Source organism: Chenopodium album, chromosome 10 (assembly GCF_948465745.1).
Source record: "Chenopodium album chromosome 10, dcCheAlbu1.1, whole genome shotgun sequence".
Taxonomy (NCBI): domain Eukaryota; kingdom Viridiplantae; phylum Streptophyta; class Magnoliopsida; order Caryophyllales; family Amaranthaceae; genus Chenopodium; species Chenopodium album.
This window is the reverse complement of record NC_137843.1, coordinates 36,088,961-36,107,287: the sequence shown is the minus strand read 5'-3', so window position 1 is coordinate 36,107,287 and position 18,327 is coordinate 36,088,961. Positions and strand designations below refer to the sequence as shown.

General features: G+C 35.2%; 1 protein-coding gene across 1 annotated transcript; it reads left to right on the top strand.

Annotated features, from left to right (window-relative positions):
- The first annotated feature begins 884 nt into the window (after positions 1-884).
- Positions 885-16,668, top strand: LOC145562416 (MACPF domain-containing protein At4g24290-like). The gene is made up of 7 exons (XM_081622690.1): positions 885-1,538; positions 10,404-10,642; positions 12,498-12,699; positions 12,826-12,894; positions 13,043-13,229; positions 14,175-14,341; positions 15,674-16,668. The coding sequence occupies exons 1-7, from the start codon at positions 1,278-1,280 to the stop codon at positions 16,352-16,354; spliced, it is 1,806 nt and encodes a 601-aa protein (XP_081478816.1). The 5' UTR covers positions 885-1,277; the 3' UTR covers positions 16,355-16,668.
- Positions 16,669-18,327: the final 1,659 nt, after the last annotated feature.

Below are 18,327 nucleotides of genomic sequence, written 5' to 3'. Positions count from 1 at the left end.
TAGTTCCGCGTAATGTCCGACATCACGAAACCCAACATATGGTCAATTTAGGGTCCAAAGAATGCCGAATTTTGCTGAGAGAACATTAGAATCTATCTCTGTGCCTTCATACAATTTCTGTTTGGAGTATTCAGTCCTTACGCAACGACCTGAAAAAGAAAATCAAGATTGTTACTACATTAGGATTTAGGACACAATTGTGTGGCAATTCGAATATTCATTTCTTTGGGGTGTTTGATGGACATGGTCAATTTGGTGCTCAATGTTCTAATTTTGTGAAGGATAGATTGGTAGAGATCTTGTCCAATGATTCCTATTTGCTAAAAGATCCTATAAAAGCTTATAATGTTGTTATTGTTGTTGTTGTTTTTATTATTTTTGTTATTATTGTTGTGTTGTTGTTATTATTATTATTATACAAAATAATAGTTATTGTTACTTATTATTATTATTATAGTTTTTTTTTTGTTTTTTTTTTAAAGAACATTATAGTTGTTCTTTTTCTTTTTAGAAGAACATTATAGTTGTTCTTATTTTGTTAGCTTTGTTGCTATTATTATTATTATTATCAAATTTTTGTGGATGGTAAAAGTGATAAGTTGAGGTAAATTTTTTTTTTTTTATATTTTTTATTTTTATAACAAGGGTAAGAACGAAATTTAAAATTATCTATACGGACGTTAGCTAGAGATTCGAGGGCGACATTTAGCATTCTCCGGTATCTTTAGAAAGAAATAAATCAAAACTCGTAATATTCATGTTTTTTCAATATTTTCATCCTTGATCCTAGATTTGACCATTCCAAGATTTGACCAATCTATTCCCCTTTTCTCACTCTTCCCCCAAAAAATCAATAAAAAACCCAAGTAAAGAAAACAACACCAACTCTTTGTAATCTTTGGTGAAACACATCAATTACCTACTATGCAGCAGTTAGCAGCCTCTTCCTTTCTCATCCCATTTTTTCTTCCTGCTTAATTTCTAATTTAGGGTTTCTTATCTTTCTCTCTCCTTTTTCGCCATTCTCAGGATTCGAGCTTTATTGTCTCTATTCTCCTACAAATCCCTAATTTTACTCCTCTATCGTTTTCCCCAATTCATATTCGAGCTTAGATTTTCGCAGTATTACCGCCTCAATCCTCAACTTTTGGCTATATTACATAGGGTTTGAGTATTGAAATTCATTTGAAAGGTTCAAGTTTGAACTTCAAGAAGTTGTTAAATTATTTTATTTTTTTGCATGAAATTGGAGTGATTTTTGAGTGATGTTGGTGTAAATGGCATTGAAATTATCGGCTGCGAAAGCAGCTGAAGTGGCGATTGGATCGATTGGTCGTGGATATGATATTTCGGCCGATCTTCGGCTTAAATTTTGTAAAGGAGATACTTTGGATTCTCATTTGATTGTAATTGATGAAGATCATTGTCAAGAAATTGCTTTTCCCGGTGGAATTAGTGTACCTAATGTACCTAATTCTATAAAATGTGATAAAGGCGAACGAACGAGGTTCAGGTCTGATGTTCTATCTTTTCAACAGGTACTGCTGCTAATTTTATTGTTTTTCTTTGATTTGCCTGCTTCAAAGTGATTGAGCTTGTTTTGTTGCTCGCTTGCCATTATTTGGTTTTATAAGAAGTAGTGACACTTTCTCAGTAGGTATATTCCAATAGAACACTGGAAGTGAAAACGTCGGCCAAGTATAATTTAATTTCTACTGGAATTTAATTCATATGTAAACCTTATTAATTTTCATTATTTATGACTTTCTAGTGTATGGATTCTTAGGATTGGTTTGAAATTTGTTATCTGTGCAGTTGCGCTACCTTGTGGCGAAGTTTAAATATGGGTAATGATGGAGGAATCTGGTGAAATTGTGAAAGTGAACAAGAACTAGTAACTTAGTGAAGCTTTTTCCTTGTCCTTGAAATCTCATTATTTCCTTTATTTCGACTGCTGTCAGGATAGTATAGGAGTTTAAGAACGAACACATGCTTTAGTTTTGCACCAAAGCAGAAATCTGTAGTACAATGTACTTATGATTATATTCATGACAGTTGTGCTTGCGATATGTTATTACCAATTTCTATTAAAAAACATTTTCATTAGAGCTACTACACTCGAATTGGTGTTTTTATATAAATATCTCAATTACAGGAACATTACTCATGAGAATAAGAAGGGCTAGTTCTCATTATGCATGAATCTAATTAACATAATAACGAGGATTATACTTTTCATGTCTGTGGTAGTTTAAGAGTGTGTTTGTTTGTAGAATTGCTACCACATGTTTTACCAGGAAGTTTTTCCTACAATACTTGACTGTCATTGTAGTATGGCCAAATATATATATATATATATATATATATATATATATATATATATATATATATATATATTCTTTTGGATGAGATTCATGAGATGTAGTATGGCCAAATATTACCCATTAAGTATAGCGAAGGAAAATAATCAGTTAGCAGCCAACATTGAGATCAAAGACTTAACTAAATATTAGATCGACTGCTAAGATTATGAAGTTACTCGATGTTAAAAGAATCCAAGGATAAGCTGGTTCACGAAAAAATCCCCTCATTTAAAGACATAAAGATGAGAGTTGAATATTAGCTGCCGGCTCCGTCTTTCTCCAGCAGAAGAACATTTCATATATTTACATTTTGTGCTCATTTAAAATTTTTTGCTTTGTTTTTTCCATCAACCGGTAACCACATGATGATCTGCATGAAAGGTGGCTGCTGTATTGCTTAAGCTATAGCGAATGCGTCTATTGTCTAGCCAGTCAGCCACTTCCTAAAAGGACTATGTTCATTGTACCCTCGGCCCCTCTCTCACCTATGGGCAGCTCCTACCAAAATAAGAAATTCCTCGATAATGCTTCCTTACAGCTAGTCGAGTTGCCTTACATGATGGGATTCATGTTGTCAATTTCTAAGAGTAGGATATTTTTACAAAAACACCGACTCTACTTTAGTAGCACTAATGATGGCTCAAATTGATGTTCATGTAAGATCTTTTATATTTTGCAGGCATTGAGTTGATGACACTTTTTTTTTTTTTTTTTTTTTTTTTTTTTTTTTAAATTCTGTAGAAATATGCGTCTAATTGTCTGAGTGTTTTCTTAATTCATTCAACTCATATCTCTTCTTAGACACCACTTCCATCTTCTTTCCCTGCTAATGCAAAAAACAGTGGAAAAAAGCTGGAAATTGAAAGGGGATGTACTGATGTAGAATGATTTCCTTGATTGGTGTTGGATACATCAAACTTATGTATCTCTAACAGACCATAATCTTCCTAATCCAATCTATTCTATTACTATTACTAAAACAAAATATGTTGTACAACATTAAAGGACACATGTCAACTTCGTATGAAAATTTCTCCTGCCAAAACTATTTTTGACATCATCATTTTTTTTTTTTTTCTTATATTTTTTTCCTCCCAAGTTCTAAGACAAAAAATATAGTAATTGTTTTAAAATTAATTAATGAGATTATGATTACTTTTTCGAATAAAGAATATTGACAACTATTTTAAACAAATAATATCTATTAACTCGTGAAACACACAGGACTAAACTGGTTTCTACTGCTACTTGATGGTGCTATTGGGATTTGATTACGACAGGTTCTTTACTTTGATATTTTCATGACCTTGGTTTGTAGTATATATACCTTAATTGAACAGAACCAAATATTATGATTAACTTGTGAAGGAGTTTACCACATATAAATGTACATTTATGGTTGAAATAAGTGCACCTTGGAAACAAAGATTAAACGAAGCTAGCTTTGCACAACCCTAAATTCTTGTGAAAAATGAGACTTATATTATCTTTATTTTTGTTGTACAACCCTTGCCCCCTTCTCGCCAAAAAAGATAGTGTCCATGTATGCTGCTGAAATCTTGGACAACTATTTTGCTTTCACTTTGAGCCGGTTATAAAAAAGCTTTAAGTACACCAAGGTGTTTCAAAGTTCCCTGTGCCTAAGGCGTGACCGGTGTGGTATGTTGAAGTGAGACGCATATAATGAGCAAGATAATAAAACTATTGTGAGCCTTTGTGCCTTGGTGCGCCTTAGTGGCCTCCAAATCGCCCATGTGCCTTAGCCAGGGTTTTAAAAGGCGCGCATGAGGCGCAAGGCAATAGGGGGTAGGCGCTTTCTTTTGGCTTGGCCGAGGCGTTTTCATTAAGGCGAGGTGCAAAAGCGCCCCGAGGAGCACATGAGGCGCGCCTGAAGCAAATATTTGCCAAATTTTCTTAACTGTTTATATCGTGCGCCTCACTTCAAAGAGGCGCACCTAGGCAATGCATAACCCTTATCAGTTTAGCGCACCTTGTGATTTTTTATACATGAGCCTTAGTTGCGCCTCATCAAAATCCCCTCGCCTAGACCACAAAATGCACATGACCCCTTGTGCCGCAACGCCTTTTCTTCAAACACTGATTTTGAGATACATGAGGTTCATGTTCGCTTTGTTTCTCATAAATGAATAATATTTGCTTTTTGCAACTCATTGTAATTCTTAGTATTGTATTTAGTTATTTCATTTTGATTAGCATTGCTCAAACAAACATGAAACACATGCTATAATAAATATGTTTATCTCTCAAACAAGGATGTATAACTATATTGGAGCTTCAAATAAACATTTTATTGAAAAATAATACATAATGTTCAAACCTAATAACATAATGTAGGGAATATTTCAAGTATTATCCAAAGTTGAGCCCCACTGTGATCATACACTTAAGCATGGTGACGTCCAAAGGGAAGGAAGATAGAGCAAAAGAGTCGCCAACCAGTTTTAGGAACTTGTAAACCGTTCACAGGATGAAGGTTACACCCCTTAACGATCCACAAGATCGTCAACTCCAAAAGGTCTTGAACCAAATAGGGTTCGGGGATGAGGGTACGAATCCAATTTACAAAAGAAAGAACTTGCCCTATAAAATAGGCCTCTACATTATTCTACTCGTACTCATGTGCGCTTTCTGACTAACATGCAATCATTAGGTTTACCCTAAACTTGTTTATCTATGTTGGTTGATTAAATGCACAAACAAAACTATTATTGGCGATTACTTGAATTATAATCATATTAGCCCTAAACAAGATTATTAATTATCTTATTAAGCGTGATTACAAGTTTCAATTCCCTTTGAACATGCATAAAAGGTGTGATCAAGCAACAACAATAATATATAACATCAAGCAACATAATAATTATAATAACAATTATAATCATGTTAATAATAAAGCTTAAATATAATAGCAAGATTCTAGGCATTATACTAACAAGATTAATAACAAACCCTAGCATGTCACTAGCATTAAAGATCAAAGTTTTAGCCCTAACATGATACTAACATGATATTAGAAAAGACAATAAAAGGCATCACAGGAATCATAACAAGCATATTTGATATTATAACCTTTTCCCGAAACATGATATTAGGAATCAAAATAGAACCTAAACATGATTTCTATATCATAATATCAATGAAACAATTAAAGTACTTACTTGGATGCCTCGTATCTCTTTTTAATAACAAAACACACACGTTAGTAACTTCAAGGAAAAGTATAAAATCAAACAATTAAATTAAATAAAGATTAAAAAGTTTAGACTGGATTTGGGACCAAACCCTCAGAAATTATAACCTTTCACGTTTAGGGCGAAGACAACTTCGAACTTGGTTAGGTGCTTCTAGATCTTGTGTATGCGGAATTGTGTTTGTGAAAAGCTAGAGAGATGAGAGCTTAGAGAGAATTTAGAGAATAGATTGATTGTTAATTGTAGATTGTAGATTGTAGATTGTAGATGAATAAAAACGGAGGTTCAGGACCCTATTTATAAGAAAACAATCCGAAAATAGGTAGAATTTGATAAGGAATAAAACTCCACGCTGTCGCCGCAAAACCAACTTGTCGCTTGGCGACAAGCTCTGTCGCGTGGCGACAAGGCTTGTCGCGTGGCGACAAGGCGTTTGGCGACAGCCTGAATTCCTACGCGCTTTCAAACACGGAGTCCACTTATCAATCAATATTGACTCGTAAAGTCCGTATGAAAACTGAAATCGTATTTTTCATAAAATAATATTTTATTCTAAGTAAAACTTATCAAAATATAATTATTAATTCTAATTTTATTAGGACTTAAGAGAACCTTCTAGAGAATTCTAGAAGACTATAATTAATTCTAATAACTTTAGGAATAATAATTAACATTGGGCCCTCCCCTAGATCATCGGGCCGCATGTAAAGATCAAACCGGGTCCAGTTTAGTATTTTGGCCATAACTTCCTCATTATTCATTGGAATTGGGCTTATAATATATCGTTGAAAAACTCTTTGCAAGCCCCATCCAACTACACTATTATTGGACCCTTGTCGTGGACCAAACTAAATTGGACCGGCTACTTTCATAAAATAGAGTTGTTTTTCGAAAACAGAAAGAAAGAATTTTTAATAAAAACTAACTGCAACACCTGGCCTTTCACATTTTCACTTTATTCGATTATCATTCGACGCAAAAGGTATTCATGGTTATGAGTCCGGATGCACCGCGCGGAAGCCTTACCTTTGGAAGGGTTGGCGCGTATGGATGGGCCCCCGCAAGTTAAGAACTTGCTTCCACGGTTTGGTGGATTCACAAACTCGGATGTACCCGTCGTTACCAGGAGCGTTCGATTGGGTAGATGGAGCGTGGGTAGATGGAGCGTGAACCCCCAGAGGGTTATGTCCATATGTAGAACACATGGGTTTCAGAAAAGAGAGAAAAACTCAATCAGGAAGTAGAATCGAGCCAACAGTGCTAGAAATGGTTAAAACAAGAAGGCAGAGTTCTGGCTCGCTATTGGAAGAACTTGGCGCTAGACTACAGGGACTGTCGCCGCAAAAGTACCCCTATCGCCAGGCGACAGAAACACTTTACAGGCAACACTGTTTTCTAGACGCTAGTTCCTACATGCCTCAGCACGTATTTACGTTCTTAGAATTTTCCAGATTTCGCAGTATTATTTCAATTCTAGTTGTGAAAGATACAAGTTTCCTACGTGTAAAAATCCTATATTTTTGACTCATTTCGGATGGTCTATCCAATGAGGATCTTTTTTTATGCATATGACAATAATGCTAATCAAAATTACGCACATGAAATACTTAGAACTTTTCGAGTCTCATCCACTCATTCTAAATTATTGCCGAAATAAATTTCAGGAATTAAAATAGAAATCTTCTCCAGCGAAGTCGCCAAACTGTAGGGAATATTTCAAGCATTACCTAAAGTTGAGCCCCACTGTGATCATACATTTAAGCATGGTGGCGTCCAAAGGGAAGGAAGATAGAGCAAAAGAGTCGCCAACAAGTTTTAGGAACTTGTAAACCGTTCACAGGATGAAGGTTACACCCCTTAACGATCCATGAGATCGTCAACTCCAAAAGGTCTTGAACCAAATAGGGTTCGGGGATGAGGGTACGAATCCAATTTACAAAAGAAAGAACTCGCCCTATAAAATAGGCCTCTACTTTATTCTACTTGTATTCATGTGCGCTTTCTGACTAACATGCAATCATTATGTTTACCCTAAACCTGTTTATCTATGTTGGTTGATTAAATGCACAAGCAAAACTATTATTGGCGATCACTTGAATTATAATCATATTAGCCCTAAACAAGATTATTAATTATCTTATTAAGCGTGAATACAAGTACCAATTTCCTTTAAACATGCATAAAAGGTGTGATCAAGCAACAACAATAATATATAACATCAAGCAACATAATAATTATAATAACAATTATAATTATGTTAATAATAAAGCTTAAATATAATAGCAAGATCCTAGGCATGATACTAACAAGATTAATAACAAACCCTAGCATGTCACTAGCATTAAAGATCAAAGCTTTAGCCCTAACATGATACTAACATGATATTAGGAAAGACAATAAAAGGCATCACATGAATCATAACAAGCATATTTGATATTATAACCTTTTCCTTAAACATGATATTAGGAATCATAATAGGAACCTAAACATGATTTCTATATCATAATATCAATGAAACAATTAAAGTACTTGGATGCCTCGTATCTCTTTCTAATAACAAAACACACACGTTAGTAACTTTAAGGAAAAGTATAAAATCAAACAATTAAATTAAATAAAGATTAAAAAGTTTAGACTGGATTTGGGACCAAACCCTCAGAAATTATAACCTTTCACGTTTAGGGCGAAGGCAACTTCGAACTTGGTTAGGTGCTTCTACATCTTGTGTGCGGAATTGTGTTTGTGAAAAGCTAGAGAGATGAGAGCTTAGAGAGAATTTAGAGAATAGATTGATTGTTGATTGTAGATCGTAGATTGTAGATTGTAGATGAATAAAAACGGAGGTTCAGGACCCTATTTATAAGAAAACAGTCCGGAAATAGGTAGAATTTGATAAGGAATAAAACTCCACGCTGTCGCCGCAAAACCAACTTGTCGCTTGGCGACAGGGCGACAGCCTGAATTCCTACGTGCTCTCATACATGGAATCCACTTATCAATCAAAATTGACTCGTAAAATCCGTATGAAAACTGAAATCGTATTTTTCATAAAATAATATTTTATTCCAAGTAAAACTTATCAAAATATAATTATTAATTCTAATTTTATTAGGACTTAAGAGAACCTTCTAGAGAATTCTAGAAGACTATAATTAAGTCTAATAACTTTAGGAATAATAATTAACATTGGGCCCTCTCCTAGATCATCGGGCCGCGTGTAAAGATCAAACCGGGCTCAGTTTAGTATTTTGGCCATAACTTCCTCATTATTCATCGGAATTGGGCTTATAATATATCGTTGGAAAGCTCTTTGCAAGCCCCATCCAAGTACACTATTATTGGACCCTTGTCGTGGACCAAACTAAATTGGATTGGCTATTTTCATAAAATAGAGTTGTTTTTCGAAAACAGAAAGAAAGAATTTTTAATAAAAACTAACCGCAACACCTGACCTTTCACATTTTCACTTTATTCGATTATCATTCGACGTAAAAGGTATTCATTACTGGGTTTGGTTTTGGAGAGACACAAATGGGTGTCTACACATACCTACTCGATTCTTTTTTAGTCAACTCAATTCTTTTATCAAGTTTGCTAATGCACAACCATCATTTATAAATATCTCTAATTATCAACTAGTAAATATAATAATAAGTAGATAATATGAATATATAATCGAGACCGTTTTAACAAAGTCCCGCCTAGCTTTATTTTATCATAACTATAAATCACAAATTTAGTCAAATTAGAGTTTAAGAAGTGTTAAATGTCAAAATGGGTCAACTAAATAAGAATGGAGGAAATATTAGGGGTTGTTTGGTTGGACCTTTTTGAATGCATTGAATGGAGTTATGTCCAGTCTATTCATTTTATTGTTTGATTAGTCATTTTAGCTATGAAACTTCTACCAAGAGGGTTTTAATTCTACCCCATCCTCCTGGAATCTCATACCCACCTCAACCCCTAAGATTCTAAGTGCATTTATTTAATGAGATTTTGAAACCTTTGAACTTATACACCAAACAACTTCAGATTAATAAGGAATGTAGAATCCTTGCTCCCTTAGTATGAGACTCCATACCAATCCATTCCTATTTAACGAACCAAATGATCCCTTCAATTGTGACAGAAAATTCTAAAGAACCCACACAAGCTACAATGTTAAGACATTTATTGATCACACATTTTACTTAAGGCTTCTATTCTAACATCTCGTGTGATTCACATTGAAGTAATTGCTTCAAAATAAGGTAGGTGTGCAATGGAGTACTTCAAATTGAATTCCCCTTCTGTTTGCATGTGGGGAGTATTATTTGTATTAGATGTATTGAAGAAGCATGCTTATCATCTTCAAACTTTCCTTTTCAATTCAGAAACTCTGAACGTATACCTGTCATTTCAGAAATAAGTGCTTCCCAATATTGTTTCTATGGTATTTAGGTTCAAACAGTGCTAAAGAAACTGGTTGAGAAGAATGAGATTGGAGACCTTATAGCATACAAGAGGAAAAAAAAAGTCAGTTGATACATTTATTGATCCTAAACATAGGGACTTGTGTTTAGAGGCTGAAGTTTTCAGATACTCTTAATAAGGCCATCAAATGTCAATTGTTTTTCTATCTAAATATTTAATCATTTTTGGTTGCCAATGTGTAGCATCATTGCCTGTTGATATGTATGCTGACCAGTTATTATATCTTTATGGATGATTTGTTTCTCCTCCCCTCCCCTCCCCTCCCCTCCATTTTGTGTGCTAGAAAAAAAGTATGACTTGCTATGTATATTATGGCCGTGTTTAGATTTTTCATATTTCCGGGTTACCTTGGCAGATGTCTGAACAGTTCAACCAAGAGATATCATTAACCGGTAAAATACCCTCTGGCCTCTTCAATTCTATGTTTGACTTTTCGGGATGCTGGCAAAAGGATGCAGCCTACACAAAAACATTGGCTTTTGATGGGGTTTTCATTACCCTGTATACTGTTGCTTTAGAGAAAAGTCAGTTAGTATTGCGTGACCATGTTAAACAAGCTGTCCCCTCGTCATGGGAGCCTGCTGCACTGGCAAGGTAAAGTCATGTTCATTTATTATGCTATCATCTCTAGTTTGATAGGTGCATCCTTCTCACGTAATAATACTTCAATTGAAATTTATTGTTAGCTTGATATTGAACTTGAGATTTGTTCGGTGGATATATATGACAATGGCCATGGTGCATTTAGTTTTTCTTCATAAAAATTCATTACTATCTACAGGGGTGATATTGAGGGTTACAGATTTTTTGTAAGATAAACTCATTTTGGGACAAATTGCATGATCATGGACATTAGCATGGTACTTTCTTTGCAAAATTCAATTTAAATTTTCTTTTTTCGTGATTATCATTTATTACCAATAACCATATGGCCTATACATGTAAACTAGCTTTTGAATTATACGAAGTATTATTTAGCCTTAATGTGAAGTTGTATGATTATATTAGTGGGGATGTACCTATATAAAATATCAACCCTTTGATAGTTTGATATATGGGTTCTTCTAAGGTGTACCCTTGTATATTTCTCTAAAAGTCTATTATCCTTGTGAGTGTAAAAGTGTCTCTCTCTAGTAATAAATTTTGTTACCGAGTCTCATTTTATGAAATAAATTTCACTTAATTATGCTAAACTCCTTGTTTAAAGTGGGAGAAACTCAGTTCTCACTTCTTATCTAAACTCATTTTCCCAACCTACACAAGAAACCTTTCTAGTTTTATTGTTTTGTTCCCAGATATGGAAAATTGCAAGACATTTACAAATGAAATTAATCAACAGAGTGATATCCCAGTGGGGCTCAAAATTACACTTTTAAATTCATAAGGGTACCATAGAGGCTTCTAATAAATCTAGGGTACAACGATGCTTTATGATAAACCCCAGTGGGTATGTTGTAGAAAACCCCTTATTTTCTTTATCAAAGGTGAATAAAAAAACAGGACAAAAGTCTGTTTTGACCACCGTTTGCAAGTGCACTGTCCTTTTTGAGCATGGTTTTGTCATTATTAGTCATACTAAAGCAAGCTTATTTGGTGTAATGATTAAATGCCCATGATTTTGGATTAATGGGAGGATGAAGCTTTGAGTTAATTGTTTAATCAAGAACACTTTTCTACTATATTTAGTGACTTGTCACTGCTGACTAGTCTCAAAAAAGGCATTTGCTATGCTTTCTGATAAAAGGTTTTTAGTAAGCTATGTAGGTTTAATTAAATTAAAAACAGCATTTGCTTGCTCATCTTTTCTTTTAAATGATGAAAGTTAATATCGAAGTGAATTCTGCCCTCCACTTATTAAGATATTTGAGTCTTGTGTAAGCCATGTCACTATCAAGGCATCTTGAAAGTGATTTTTATTCCATGATTTGATATCTGAAAAGGGTATTGGAGGTTTTTATTCAATGATCACATTGGCCCCTGTTGGATATCTATTGCTTCGATTTGAATTATTTGGAGGTTACCTTACCTTAACTTATATGAATCGAAGAGATACGTTCAACCCTTCATTTTCCAATTCATTAGAAAGCCAAAAGGTTTGAAACAGTGTCCCAAACAGATCTCTCTCTAGAGTTGTTATTCCTTTTTCTACTTGACAATATCTTGTTTATAGATTTTCTACTTGACAATATCTTGTTTATAGATGTTAGTTTAAATACAGTGGCTACATTAAGCTGTTTTTTTCCCCCATGGCGTGCTTTCATCAAGGCCTTATCTTATGAAGGCCTTTTAATTGGTAACATCTATTTTTGGGTTGGAGGGCTTATATGATTTCATTAGATTATGCAGGATTTTTTAAAAATCATTCCTTGGTATAAGTCTGATATTATTCATGATGTGTTCTGCTACTCCATGATATCAGCCTTTGACTTGTGCTTCTGAACTACTTCAGGTTCATTGAAATATTTGGGACACACATTATTGTTGGGGTAAAGATGGGAGGAAAGGATGTTGTATGTGTAAAGCAACAGCATTCATCACACCTTCAACCTGCTGAAGTGCAGAAAAAGTTAAAGGAGATAGCCGACAAAAGGTTTTTAGATGCAAATGGGCAGTACGACATGAACTCTGGTCATATTTTTCAGGATGGAAAGGTTTAAATCTCTATCATAAAATGTTCTAGTGTTTGGTTGCATTTTGATGTGTTTCTTCCATTATTTGAGCCAAGTGATAATTTGGCTTGAAAAAAGTTATCTAACTGATTGATCTTATCTCCGCAGTTTGATGTTCGGGAACAACGTCTGAGATTTGCTGATATGAGTCCTTCTTGTTCATATTCACACAAGGAGGTATTTGTGTAGTGCAATGTGCCTTGGTATTATGGTCTAAGTTTCTTTGATATTAGAACTTTTTTTTTTTTTTTTTTTTTTTTTGATATTGGAACATCTTAAAATATCCACTATTTATCTTTTCTTCAACCTTTTTCATTTGTTCCAGGATATTACTACCATCTGCAAGAGGAGAGGAGGAAATGATAATAGGAATGTTCCTCATCATGAGTGGTTACAAACTGTACAATCTGAGCCAGATGTGATTTCCATGTCCTTTATCCCGATCACATCTCTATTGAATGGTGTCCCTGGAAGTGGGTTCTTAAGCCATGCAATAAATCTTTACTTACGCTGTAAGTTCATGTAGCATTTGATCTTATCACTTTAATGCTGTTGGTTGATTTGTTCAAAATAGAGTTATGTGAAGTAATATGATAATGATTTTCCAACCCAATCATTGCTCTGTCAAGGCTAAGTCAAGGGGAAACACTGCCCTAATCTAAGCAGATCAAGGTGGGCAACTCTTGCTTTTCATTACCTGGGAAGTGATTTAGCTGGTTTTTTAACTTTGATGGTGTTAACTAGTTGGTGCACCAAATGGCTATTTGCTTTCCTATTTGTCTATTTTAAATGCAATAAATTGAAAGGAACTAGGTTAATCACTCAAGGTGTCTAATGCCTGAGGAGACAATATACGCAGTAAACCTTTTGAAATAGGAGGGAGGCGCGGGGAAGTAATTTCAGAGTTGAGCTCCTTCCTTCCCTATAAATCCTCTCAACACCCCCCCACCCCCCCCCCCCCCCCCCCCCCTCCCCAAAAAAAAGAAAAAAAAAAAATATAGAGTAAATTGCGCGCACATAAAGGAAAAAGGAAAAGTGGTTCAGGAAGGAAGATGTACTAGATACCTGCACTTATTTTTGGGCATTTGTGTTGGAGTCTGTTGGTCTAGGTATAATTCTGTTACAGCTGTTGGTTGAACTCCCCCCTCCCTAATTAATATATTGAGGAGTGCTTGCTCTCAGAAAAGGTTGCCTTGCTATTGGCTTGATTCAAAAAATTCTTCGTGTATGCTCTCTACGAGATACATCGGGAACTGAAAAATGACTTTTAAGTTAATTTATGTGGTCAGTTGAAGATCATGCTTTGCTTAATCCAAGTTAAATTATACCATTAGAAACCTATCTAACCTTGTGTTGGTTGCCATTTGCCTATGGGCAGACCAAGGCTTATCATATCAGTCACTCATGAAGTTGTTAAAGTCTTTTTTGTTTTTTTAATTTGTTTGGTATTTTTGCAGACAAACCACCGCTTGAAGAGCTTCATCAATTTCTGGAATTTCAACTACCAAGAACATGGGCACCTGTGTTCAGTGAACTTCCCTTGGGTCCTCAACGCCGGCAACAAAACTATGCTTCTTTACAGTTCAGTTTCATGGGCCCAAAGCTTTATGTGAATACCACACCGGTATTTTTTCTTGACCGTTAAGTCCTCATCTTTATGCGATTTGAAAGCAGACATTCTTTGCGTTATAACTGTTTAACCATCAGGGTTATTTAATTTTGCATTTACAAACCCGGTGAGGTAGCTAAAATTTACTTATCAACAAACAAGTTTGATACAGGATCTTAAAATAAATTGTGGATCACTGGAGGTTCACCATCAATTCAAATAGGCACCGAACAAATATTTCATGTTAAGAAGATAGGATACTAAGTATTTAATATTATACTCCACCCGTCCTTTTTGTTTGCATCAATTGCTTATTCATTCTCCAAAAAACAAGTTTGACCACTGCTATCTTTAAATGTGTATTAGTAAAATTATAATAAGTTGATTTTATGTTCAAATGAATCTAGTTTTTGATTATTGATTATCAAAACCCAGAGTGAGGGGTGCTAATTGAGTTGAGCAGCTCGCGAGCAACTCTTACTCGACTCGATCAACGCTCGGTCAAAACTCGACTCGATCAACACTCGGTCAAAACTCGACTCGAGTTAGCTCGACTTAAATTCGACTTGACTCGAGATGTTAACGAGTACGAGTTGAGCAAGTTCTAACTCGACTCGATAAGCTCGTGAGCAACTCTATAATATTAACATAGAATTTGCAAACAAAGTTACTATCTTTAAACAAATTTGACACTTATTAAGTTTTGATTTATATCATAAAAAAAGAAAGTAAATGTTTAATAATATCTATATATAATAAAGAAAACAATATAAATTGAACAAAAACTAAATAAAGGCATATAATAATAGAAGGACCAAAATTTTAATGAGCAGATCGTGAGGTACTCGACTCGACTCGAAACTTTAACGAGCACGAGTCGATCAGGTTTTATTTGCTCGAAACTTTAGCGAGCACGAGTTGAGCACATGTAAAAAGTTTTCGAGTTGAGTCGAGCACCCCTCATCTCATGATCGACTCGCTCGATAAGCACCCCTACTCGTATATAAGCATTCTATAAGACTCTGTTTCTGTCTTATATACTTCATACTTGTTTCGAATCTTGCAACTATTCACAATTTGAGGGAATCTTCAAATTATATCCAACAAATAAGATAAAACATAATTGTGTGGGATCTTGTATGATTTATCTCACTGAGTGTTTTAAATAATTATTAAATTTTAGTTTAGTAATATTTAATAAAGATATTAATGGTCAAAGATGTGCCTTGGCAAACATGCTCTTAAAAACAGGACTATTTAATTGTAGTCTTCAGCAAGGTGTTATTAAATTTGCTCCCTTGGAAGCAGGTGTATCTTAATTTGTCTTGCTTCTGAATTTGGTTGCAGGTTGATGTAGGTAAGAGGCCCGTGACTGGCCTACGGCTTTATCTTGAAGGTAGGAAAAGCAATCGTGTGGCCATCCACCTGCAGCATTTGTCATCTCTTCCTAAGATTTTTCAATTGAAGGATGATTCTGCCGGAAATTTTTTGCAAGAACAATATGACCGGAGATTTTATGAGAAAGTTGGATGGAAGAATTTTTCTCATGTATGCACAGCACCGGTTGAGTCCGATGAAGATCTTTCAATTGTAACTGGAGCCCAGCTGCAAGTTGGTGATTATGGGTTCAAAAAGGTACTCTTTCTTAGACTCCGTTTCTCCACAGTTCTGGGAGCCACACCGGTAAAAAACTCCGAGTGGGATGGATCACCAGGTTTGGGCCGCAAGTCAGGGCTCATATCAACCTTAATTAGCCAACACTTCACGACTGTGGCAAAACCACTGCCACAGCCAGCTGATGTGAATATCAATTCTGCTGTTTATCCTGGTGGTCCTCCTGTTCCAGTTCAAGCACCCAAACTTCTGAGATTTGTTGACACCACAGAAATGACAAGAGGACCACAAGACACTCCAGGCTATTGGGTTGTTTCTGGTGCAAAACTCGTTGTTGAAAAGGGTAAAATCTCACTTCGCGTGAAATACTCATTACTTACTCCTATTTTACCTGACGAGGATGAGTCGGAATAACTGGATAGTAGTCTCCTCATTTCTGGAATTGGGTTAAAATCTCTGGGTAAATCATTTGAAGGAAAATTTGTTGTGGAGTAAATGAGGTGGAGTTTTCACGATTGCTTGTGTAATTTTTTTTGGATGCAAATCACCGTGCAACAGAATGTGAAAGGTGGTGGGCATTATCGGCAATTTTTATGGCGGTTGATCCGTGAACTTTTGGTTATATCCTTTTCACTTCACCCAACGAAAAAAATAATGTAATTGTAATGTAATTTGTTAATCTTCATCTATAAAAAGGAGAAAAGAGAGGCCGGGTGTTTGCAATTGAAGACTTGAAGTGCTTGTGTATATTCTATTGCTCTTATTTCGTGTTTAAGGCTTATTGTCTCATTATATGCTTGACTCTTCTGTTAACTATCTTAACTAAGGCTGTCTTTTAGAATTTGATAATTTAAGACTTAGAGATCAGACTGAACTTTGGACCTCAACCTTGTTCAATTGTGTGAACCCTTATAAAAACCTTTAGTGAACTTATAGGTTATCCTCTCCGTCTAGGATTTTGACATGTTTGAGTATTTGATGACCTTTTTTCTCTTTTTATATACCCTATTCGTTTTTAAATACTTGCTCCACTTTTCATTTTCGGTTTTTTTTTTATTTTAAATATTTGTTGTATTTCTCTATTTGGAAAACTTTTATAATTTTTAATTCATTTCTCTCAACTAGTGGCACCCAATAGAATTATATTTTATTACCTTTAGATTCCCTCTTCAATTTACCATCTGTTTTGTGTAAAAATACCCCTGCCACGTGGTCCAATCAGAAAGAGACATGTGTCAACCTAGGATAGGTCCAACTTGGGCCACTTATATCCTGACACGTGGCCTCCCTAATCAGCAAAGGAAATGGCGGCCTTCGGGACCCAATTCTCGAGAAGGCCGCAAAGCGGCACAGCCCATTACGTCAGAATGACCTAAGGGGCACAAGTTCCAATGACCCTATAAATAGGGAGATCTCCTTCAATTTTGGGACACGTTCATTTATTTCATACACCTGAATTCACTCACATCAGAGTAAACACTTGATCTCGGAATCCGAGAAGATCTTACTTTTACCTTTTTCGCACCTTTTCATACATTCACTTATTTGATCGTCGGAGGAGGAGCTCCTACCACCTGGAGTCTCAATTATTTTGCAGGTACAAACAGACGATTCTAGACTTAGTGCCATAACTCTCCCGAGGGACTAGAAAAACCTCAAAACACCATCTACTAAGCCTACCACCTTCATATTTTATTACTTTTTCCAATTTTTCCTAAAACTTCGGCATAGAGAAATGAAACAAATATTTATAAACGGAGGGAGTACTATCTTTTACTCTAAGTTTTAAAGTAACACATTTAAAATAAATTTTAATTATGAAATATGTTGTTAGATATACATAAAGAAAGTTAAACTAGTACAATGGTATATGTATCTAGTTTGAATGTGTTAATTATTCTAGGATTTTAATTTTCAAAGGTAAGAAGGACCCTAACCATATTTTAACACTCATGGATTTTTAGGTTTATTATTTGCGGGTTAGACACTTGGGAGTAGAGGGGAGAGTAAGGGAATCCCTACCCCCAAATACACTCACTTGGTAAAAACATTACTCCTTCCTTCTCCAATTAAACTAAACAATATGCTTTACCCAAATCCTAGCAAGAGGATCTAACCCTAGCAAGAGGATCTACGCAAACCTCCATTAATCAATTTAATCTAAACAATTAATTAACCTAAATTCCCAAATCAATCTCAATAATCAATCAAGCATTCTTTACCCAAACCTTAGCAAGAGGATTTACTCTCTAATCATCATCATTTAACCCAACGAGCAATTAAAAGTGTTTAGGGTAAAAATACCCCAGGTACGTGGCCCAATCTCATAGTGACACGTGGCCCAATCTCATAGGCGACACGTGGCCCTATGAGAGTGTGACACGTGT

Bases quoted from the DNA above. Each gene is read 5' to 3' on its own strand.
- LOC145562416 (XM_081622690.1), top strand. From the start codon at position 1,278: ATGGCATTGAAATTATCGGCTGCGAAAGCAGCTGAAGTGGCGATTGGA. The intron at 1,539-10,403 runs GTACTGCTGCTA...TTACCTTGGCAG, and splicing joins ATGTTCTATCTTTTCAACAG to ATGTCTGAACAGTTCAACCA. The intron at 13,230-14,174 runs GTAAGTTCATGT...GTATTTTTGCAG, and splicing joins AATAAATCTTTACTTACGCT to ACAAACCACCGCTTGAAGAG.